Genomic DNA, 10,070 nt, shown 5'->3' with positions numbered 1-10,070 from the left:
ATCTGAGCCAGCTGGTGACAGGACAATAACGCTGGAGACACACGAGGTCTGTTATCTCTTCATAGTAAATGATTTAATAGAATCAACAGTTGCCAACAGTTTGCTATTGAATAATAACATTTTCTCTAATTTCGAGCTTATTTTCAAATTCAGGTGGAAATGTTACTGATCATTACTTGTAGAAATTTTCATGTCCAATCTATTTCACTTGAATTTTTTTGTTTAAATTGTATCTGAATCCTGATAATTGAGAATCTAAAATCAAACTTTGCATAGATGAGGCGTAGCTCCTGAAATTTTTACAGATATGGGACTCGTGGAATATGATAGAGCTTATCAATAATTACTATTTTAGTTATGAATTTTATCAAAATCGTTAGAGCCGTTTCCGAGAAAATCGCGAAAAGCCCTGTTTTTACAACATTTTCGCCATTTTAGCCGCCATCTTGAATCGCATTTGATCGAAATTGTTCGTGTCGGATCCTTATATCGTAAGGACCTCAAGTTCCAAATTTTAAGCCATTCCGTTATTTGGGAGATGAGATATCGTGCACACAGACGCACTTACACTCATACACACACACACACCACACACACACACACACACCACACACACCACACACAACACACACACACACACACACACACACACACACACATACAGACCAATAACCACTTTTTTGGACTCAGGTGACCTTGAAACATATAGAAATTTGGAAATTAGGGTAACTTAATTTTTTTCGGAAAGTAATACTTTCCTTACCTATGGTAATAGGGCAAGGAAAGTAAAAATATTGTCCGCTGAATTATTGAATTATAATTGACAAATTATTGTTATCTGTTATCTGTTGCTGTAAACGATACTTTCTGATAGCTCTGAGAGTTGACATTCACTTCTTCAAGGATTTCAGTTAATCATGAGTTAGCTGTTTGGGAGGGTCTCAGTTTGTCGAAATTTCAGTTCGTCAAGTTCCTCAATTATTGGCGGGATAAGGTGTACCAAACCGATATCGGTTTACCATTCCCTATTGCAAATTTCCACTCTGACATGAAAAAATGCGATACTTTAAAACCCATCAAATTGGAGAGCAATCATAAATTCAAAATCAAAATAAAAAATAAACTAAAATGATTGCTACTTTAAGTAAGGTACTTTAAGGTACTTTAAGTAATTTATGCAAAAAAGTACAGTACAATGATTAGTTCAAATCACTTCAAATCAATAAATGTAATTTTCATCAATTGAATCATCAAACCGAATATTTGGAGAAATAAGTTGATCTATATATATAAAAGCGAAATGACACTCACTGACTGACTCACTGCCTCACTCACTCACTCACTCGTAGACCTAAAAATCTACCGGACCAAAAACGTTCAAATTTGGTAGGTATGTTCAGTTGGCCCTTTAGAGGCGCACTAAGAACGGATTTGGAAAACTTTCCAAAGATACGCCCAAAATCTGCGTTTTTACAGCGTTTTTTAGCGTTTTCTCAGCTTTATCGAGAACAAATGAACAGAAAATGTTCAAATTTAGTTCAGGAGCTCACCTAGGGTGTAATAATGTTGTGTTAGAAGGAATTTGCAATGGCAAATTAGCGTTTTTCCAGCGTTTTTTTTTTTTGCTTTTTCTCAGATTTATCACGAAAAAATAAACAGAAATTGTTCAAATTTAGTACAGAAGCTCAACTGGGGTGTAATTATGTTGTGTTAGAGGGAATTTGCAATAACGTCAAAGATACGCCCAAAATTAGCGTTTTTCCAGCGTTTTTTGGCTTTTTCTCAGATTTATCAAGAACAAATGAGCAGAAATTGTTCAAATTTAGTACAGAAGCTCAGCTAGGTGTAATTATGTTGTGTTAGAAGGGATTTGAAATAACGCCAAAGATACGCCCAAAATTATTTTTTTTGCGTTTTCTCAGTTCTTTCATCAAGTAATAGACAGAAAATGTTCAAAGTTGGTACAGAGGTTTAGCTAGGATCTAAAAATTTTGTGATGAGGTAACTTTAATATTTCATCAAATATACGCCCAAAATCACCGTTTTTAAGCATGAAAAATGCAGGCAGGCGAAGCGAGCCTGCTGATATCATTTTTGGACGATCCAGTCGAGGGTCCAGAGGGCGGAGCCCCCTTTGTAGACGGACATAGCGAGCGAAGCGAGCCTGACGGCTAGTCACTTATTAAAGTTTAGATCATATTTCTTAGACCCGGAGAGATCATTGAGTCAATACAAGAGAACATAAATTATACTTTATCAAATTGATGATATCACTCGCATTATGCACTGATAAGTCTAGCTCTATTACATCATAGCTTATATAAATCAACTGAAAATCTCTAAAGGTTGACATGCTGTATATTATCAGTTGACAAGAGGTGAAAATTAATGTGCCAATGAAAAAATGCATGTGCATTAAGCTATTGTGACCTGTACCTATTTAATGGAGGCTTAGCAAATTTGATTCATCATTTCAATATGATTGTCAAGAGTGTAAGGATGGAGCTATTGTGGCTCATGGTAGCTGTATCATTTGTGGTGAGTTTGTTTACAAGAAAATATTATCACTTCTTGAAAATTATAATTTCTACAATATTCAATAACTGATTTTACTAATTTGACTTGAGTGAGGAAGTGCAGAATGTTTCTAGTTCTAAATTGTTGGATGCTTTATAAAGTAATTCGTTCCTGATAACCAATTCATAACTCTATATTATAGCACCTCCTGATTGCATGAGAAAATCGTACCTCAAACCTCCCTTCAATTCATTGGTCTTTTTTGTATAATTTTTCAATCTAGCAGATTAGGCCAATTTGAAAATTTTCAAGATGAATACTTGATCATGATCAAAAGTATGGTGCAAAAATAGCTAAGGTGCATCAATAGTGGTGCATAAAGCTATTCAAAAATAGCTTTCATTGAAGCCATATCTGGCTAGATGAAAACATTATTGTTAACTTATTCTAAGATAATCTTTTCCATTTTATTGACTAATATCTCAAGTGGGATAAAGTGAAAACAGGGATGAACGTAGGTAAATTAAACAATAATTAATATCCAGATTATGAAGTTCAATCGAGTTCCCAATAGATTTCGCTAGCCTAGTAGCCTTACATTCTAAATTAAACGGTTGAAAATTATTGTTAGATTTTTTTGTCATTTGAAACTAAATTAGGAAATTTTGTGCTAAATTAGGAAGTTTTGGGCAATAACCTGTTTTTTCTTTCCCGATCATTGTATTGTTTGTGCTAACCTAATAAATGAATAAATAAATAATTAATAAATAATTTTAAGACCTGGATATCATCAAATTGACATTGTTCCCGACATAGTTAACTCACATTCCAATCAATTAATATTTTGTGAATTGACTGTAACAGGAAACTAAAATTGGTTTTAATGAATAATGATTTCAATTATCAATGATTAATATGGTAAGAAGTTGGAAAATATTTCATCGTTCATCCTCAAATTATTCATTAATCGACAGTGACAATTGACATTGACAGATTTTTTACTGTTTGATCCATGCTTCATCACCGCAACGATATTTTGATGATAACCTGAACAATATTTCAATATTGTGATGTCCTGCTCCTGTGAGGGGCATGGATAACACTAAAAAGGATAATTATAAACTTTTAAGCATGAAAAATGCAGGCAGGCGAAGCGAGCCTGCTGATATCATTTTTGACGATCCAGTCGAGGGTCCAGAGGGCGGAGCCCCCTTGGTAGACGGGACATAGCGAGCGAAGCGAGCCTGACGGCTAGTCACTTATTAAAGTTTAGATCATATTTCTTAGACCCGGAGAGATCATTGAGTCAATACAAGAGAACATAAATTATACTTTATCAAATTGATGATATCACTCGCATTATGCACTGATAAGTCTAGCTCTATTACATCATAGCTTATATAAATCAACTGAAAATCTCTATAGGTTGACATGCTGTATATTATCAGTTGACAAGAGGTGAAAATAATGTGCCAATGAAAAAATGCATGTGCATTAAGCTATTTGACCTGTACCTATTTAATGGAGGCTTAGCAAATTAAATTCATCATTTCAATATGATAGTCAAGAGTGTAAGGATGAAGCTCTTGTGGCTCATGGTAGCTGTATCATTTGTGGTGAGTTTGTTTACAATACAAAATTATCACTTCTTGAAAATTATCATTTCTACAATATTCAATAACTGATTTTACTAATTTGACTTGAGTGAGGAAGTGCAGAATGTTTCTAGTTCTAAATTGTTGGATGCTTTATAAAGTAATTCGTTCCTGATAACCAATTCATAACTCTATATTATAGCACCTCCTGATTGCATGAGAAAATCGTACCTCAAACCTCCCTTCAATTCATTGGTCTTTTTTGTATAATTTTTCAATCTAGCAGATTAGGCCAATTTGAAAATTTTCAAGATGAATACTTGATCATGATCAAAAGTATGGTGCAAAAATAGCTAAGGTGCATCAATAGTGGTGCATAAAGCTATTCAAAAATAGCTTTCATTGAAGCCATATCTGGCTAGATGAAAACATTATTGTTAACTTATTCTAAGATAATCTTTTTCAATTTTTATTGACTAATATCTCAAGTGGGATAAAGTAAAAACAGGGATAAACGTAGGTAAATTAAACAATAATTAATATCCAGATTATGAAGTTCAATCGAGTTCCCAATAGATTTCGCTAGCCTAGTAGCCTTACATTCTAAATTAAACGTTGAAAATTATTGTTAGATTTCTTGTCATTTGAAACTAAATTAGGAAATTTTGTGCTAAATTAGGAAGTTTTGGGCAATAACCTGTTTTTTTCTTTCCCGATCATTGTATTGTTTGTGCTAACCTAATAAATGAATAAATAAATAATTAATAAATAATTTTAAGACCTGGATATCATCAAATTGACATTGTTCCCGACATAGTTAACTCACATTCCAATCAATTAATATTTTGTGAATTGACTGTAACAGGAAACTAAAATTGGTTTTAATGAATAATGATTTCAATTATCAATGATTAATATGGTAAGAAGTTGGAAAATATTTCATCGTTCATCCTCAAATTATTCATTAATCGACAGTGACAATTGACATTGACAGATTTTTTACTGTTTGATCCATGCTTCATCACCGCAACGATATTTTGATGATAACCTGAACAATATTTCAATATTGTGATGTCCTGCTCCTGTGAGGGGCATGGATAACACTAAAAAGGATAATTATAAACTTTGAGGCTATGAAAACGTATCTTGAAATTATAGGTTATATTGACATTCGCACGGTTTTGCGAAGGCATAGACAGCGACGAAGCTGTGTGATCTAGGCAGAATGAAAGGTATATAGTAAAAGGTTGATTTGAAAAAATAATTTCCTGAATCGGTAGGTTGACGGTCTACAAAGTAGCCGAATTTGTTTCTTTTACTCAACTGTTTACAAATTTCTTTAAGGTATAATTTTGGGGATGTGTAGTCACTCAATATGTTACAATATTCTCTACGGATAAAAACATTTATCAAATAAGAGTTAGTTGAAGCTGTGACAATATTATCATTGTATGACAATCGTAACACACAATTTCCACCTAGATATAGAAATTATTCTTTGGTTCCAGGGACTAGTGAGCTGTCAGCCCACATTTGAGAATGATCAATTGGATCTATCACAACCTGATGAGCAACAAGCTCTAGAGAGCACTAAAGAATTACTTGAAGATGTGAATCCTGTGGAATCAGTTCCTGTAATAAGAGAAACACGAGGTGGAAGTAAGTTCTATTGATAAATCCAGTGTAATCTGTGGAAATTGGAGTTTATACTTGACGATATCATTGATTGGAATAACAAGAGAAGACATCCATTTTACAAATTCAATTGCTTTTTGAACTTCAATCAATGGTAATGGTCAACTATAATAATCTACGAAAATTTATCAATATACAATATCAATAGCTGTTGAAATTGATGCTAGTACTCATCGTATTATGAAGAATTTACTGACGCTCGGTTGCACAAAAGCCTGTTGAATTTTAATGATGGTTAAACTTCACGAGAACCAATCAGAGAGATTTGTTTCTGAGAAAAAGGCTTCTCTGATTGGTTCTTGTGATATTTTATCGGGATTTAAAGTTAACAGTTAACAGACTTTTTGTACAAACGGATGTTGGAGTACGATTTAAAAGTGTGTACTGGAATTATTGAAAGTTTTTATTGTCATGGAAATTATATGCTCCTTGTGTAGGTACTTGTTGTAAAATGTACCTGATTTGACCATGTTCAAATGTGTTGATCAAGCTTGGTGAGGCCGGATATTAGACTACATATACTGACAAATGACATAATAGTCAAAACCGTTCGTGTCTTTGAAAATTAAATTGAGAGGTAAAAGTGAGTTTATTCTTCAAATTTCCTTCTGCTATTTAGTTCTTCGGTCAATATTAGTAGTAGAAGATGTCCTCAGTTCTATTTATATAGATTTCATTGCATATTTGGTGTAATTATCATGCAGTAACGAATGATTCTTTTAGAAAAAATAATATATGTTTCTATGATATGATTCAGAGGTATTCTGGAGCTCTACTTGAAATTCTTTCAGTCTGCCCAATATTTCTAAGGATAATGGAATTCCAGAATTCACAGTACATTCTTAATAACGGAAACCTATCTTTACAATTTGAAAATGAATGCTTTGATGCAGCATGTCTTATATGCAATTTTCGATGTTACAGATAGCAAATATGGTGGCGGAAAAGGAGGCGGTGGCGGAGGTGGTAAAGGAGGCGGTGGCAAGAAAAGTGGTGGAGGAGGAGGAGGGGGAGGAAAAAGTAAAAAGTGGTGAAAATACATATCAACAACTTAAATGTTGACTGCTTATTCATGTTACTGTCTTGAAAGAAGAATAAAATTTCGAAATTGAAGAACATGAAGTTTTATTCCCCATTGATGTCTTGAATTCGTGGAGTTTGTTCACTCTGGTCGAGGACGGATTGTGAAGAGTTTGAAGTTCTTCTCAATCAGACAATGATTGACAGTATGTATACTTTGAGAAGTTCATGCAATCACTTGCATTACCTGGACACTTTATCTCTACTTTCAAAGAGCAACTTACAACATCTATTTTCAAACAAATTCTGTTCAAATTATCAGTGTTATTGGTGTTAATATGATTGGGTGTATTTTATTGTGTTTCGAACATGTTATTCCGATCCAGCGATTAAAGTCTCTCTTAATCGCTCTGCTTTTTAAGCGACGTGCTCTCGGTAAGCTCTTAGGAAAGGTGACTGCTTGGGCTCCACTTCACCGACTGACAGGCGAGATTCAGAACCATTTTCATTAATGGCTATCTAGATGAATTGGGTGTATTACTCTTCCATCATCACGCATTCCATCACCCACGCACAAGCCTAGAGCTCATGAATGAATACAATTATTCTCAACCGAAGAGCGTTCATAGAGTTAGCAATTATTGTGGAATTCAATTTTCAGCAAGTTGGGAATCATTTGGAGGATCCTGAGCTGATTTGACATTCGAAAGTCTTCCATAGTGAGTTCCACTTTATAATGGCAGTATAATTGGCTATTTTGAACAAGAATGAACAGATAATATTACCACAGATATACCAGTTTCAACTATCCTCTATAGAAGGCAGTGGCAAGGCAGACAATCGATAACGTTGACCTATCATTATACCAAATCATAGAACGCACCTATTTTTACTAGGTATTTTAAGTATCACTCGTATCCTATTATATTAAGCGAGCAATTTCTGTATATGGATATTATATTATGGTTATGTATGTCCAACGGATCTCGAAAACGGCTCCAACAATTTCCACGAAATTTGGAACATAGTAGGTTTATGATATAAAGATTCGATTGCACTAGGTCTCATCCTGGGAAAACTCGTAGAAAGACATGGAAAGGATTATTCATCCTTGGAAAAACAGATGTTAATTTCGTCGTCTGTCGATAACAGAAGATGCGTGTGCCTGTGTAGGAGATCAGCTGGGTAATCAATCAGCTTATCTCACGAGAAATATCTAGAAATTTTAATAGACTCGATCAAAATAATCTGATCTGTTGACATGACATGGTATCATAATAATTCAAAGTTAATCATTACTCGCGCTTCGGCTCGGCCGGGGGCTTCGCCCCCTGCACCCCCAGTAGGGTGGGTTAGCAGCCTCCGCGCTTTGCGCTCTGGCTGGGAGGCGGGCTTCGCCCGCCCAATAGCCTTTAATGAATATAATATATTATAGAGTTGGATTCATTATTTTACAGTTTTAAGTGATTAGTGAGTGTTATTTTGTTATTCAATTTGGTTTGTAAACAATCTGAATTAGAACTTTTCTGTTTTCAAATATTTGGACTGAAAATTGGACCTGAGTTCAAGTGTATGGAACATAACCCACTTTTTGGACCATTCATAGTGTATAAATCAAGACCCGGGGAAGAAACAGTTTTGGGCTGTGCCTGTTAGTCCTTCCCCAATGATTTTGGAGAATTGTGTTCTGTTTATCAATAAATGAATAACGAGTGAAGCTTGGTGCCCCGATATTAATTGATTATTTTAAACAAGAATGAACAGATAATATTATTACCTCAGATATACCAGTTTCAACTATCCACTATAGAAGGCAGTGGCAAGGCAGACAATCGCAACTATGTTCTGCCATGTCATTATAACGTCATTATAATATATACCAAATCTTGCTCGTATATTTGTTATGTATTTTATGTATCACTCGTATTTCAAATTAGTGATAAAATATACTATTAAAATAGATAAAATATACAGAGACAATCGCAACTATGTTCTGCCATGTCATTAAACGTCATTATAATATATACAAATCTTGCTCGTATATTTGTTATGTATTTTATGTAGCACTCGTATTTCAAATCAGTGATAAAATATAACATACTTACTCATATAAATAGAAATACAAATCTCAGTACCCTTTTTGAATTATTTCACAACATGTTTAAACATTCATGCAATTTTCAAGTCAGAAAAGAGACAATACTTACTCATAATATAAGATATAATATAAAATCCTTATATCTACTCTCTGTTTTAATGTTTGTAACTTCATTAGCATTAGAATTCAATCCAAATCAATTTATTCAACCAAAAAACACAAAATAATACAAATTTGTGACAGTCAAAAGCAATAACTAATATTCTGAATAGCTGTATCAACTCTTCATAGCATGTGGAAAGTTTTATTTTCTTAGAACTTTATACCCAAATGATGTGTTAAAAATGATTTACTATGCCACTGTAGAAAGTAGATTGTCATATGGAGTGGTGGCTTGGGGAGGTACTTATTTTTCCATTATCAATCCTTCAATAGTGGGATAAAAGCACATTGTCAAAGTAATGGATAAAAAACCAATGATACAGTCTTTGGCTATATTTAGAAGCTGGAATTTGCTCCCTCTCAGTTACCTATAATTCTTTAAAACTATTCTAAGATTTGGAAGAGAAAGAGAAACAAATTTAGAAATAGAGCGGGGCAGGAGACAGGACTTGAGATCAGTGGACATGCTAATACCTCCGCGACCATATAAGGAAATATTCCGAAGATTTTACTTGTATGTAGCACTTGTTTGTAGCTTGTATGTAGGATAAATGAATTTATTATTAATATTAGCTATTATATCTTATTCTTATACGGCTGGAAGTAAAGACTGCATGTAGAATGAGGTATATCAGTTTTTTCTTGGGACGTTCATGGAAACGTATACTCTTTTCCAACTCAACAATAATGTGCTTACTGAGTTTCACACCCTGACAAGTTTTAATAATCCAACAGAAAGTGAATTGTCTAATATTATCACCATGCAGCCCCAACTGTAATTTCAACATAACTGTTAGGGAATTTCCATCAACAAGGGTCTGAGAGAGACACGTTCTTCTATTTCTTCTTCTTTCTACTTTCTACCCCTTTAGCTTCCCACTTCCTTCTTATCGGTTCATTCTCCTCCGCTTCGTTCGTTTCATCCTCATCCTCCTCCCCCTCCTCCTCAACATCATTTTCTTCGTTCACCTCCTCATTCAATG

At 34.1% G+C, this 10,070-nt stretch overlaps 1 protein-coding gene across 2 annotated transcripts; it reads left to right on the top strand.

Annotated features, from left to right (window-relative positions):
* The first annotated feature begins 2,388 nt into the window (after window positions 1-2,388).
* Window positions 2,389-6,920, top strand: LOC120348751 (dormancy-associated protein 2-like). 2 transcript variants are annotated; one of them, XM_039419606.1, is made up of 3 exons: window positions 2,389-2,538; window positions 5,621-5,771; window positions 6,732-6,920. In XM_039419606.1, exons 1-3 carry the CDS (start codon window positions 2,479-2,481, stop codon window positions 6,839-6,841), a joined length of 321 nt encoding a protein of 106 aa, XP_039275540.1. In that variant the 5' UTR covers window positions 2,389-2,478; the 3' UTR covers window positions 6,842-6,920. The 2 variants fall into 2 exon arrangements, with proteins under 2 accessions (XP_039275540.1, XP_039275541.1); XM_039419607.1 differs by lacking the exon at window positions 2,389-2,538 and adding an exon at window positions 4,034-4,133.
* Window positions 6,921-10,070: the final 3,150 nt, after the last annotated feature.

The sequence above is a fragment of the Nilaparvata lugens genome, chromosome 1 (genome assembly GCF_014356525.2).
Source record: "Nilaparvata lugens isolate BPH chromosome 1, ASM1435652v1, whole genome shotgun sequence".
Classification (NCBI taxonomy): domain Eukaryota; kingdom Metazoa; phylum Arthropoda; class Insecta; order Hemiptera; family Delphacidae; genus Nilaparvata; species Nilaparvata lugens.
The sequence above is the reverse complement of the archived record's forward strand: the minus strand, read 5'-3'. Positions and strand labels throughout refer to the sequence as shown.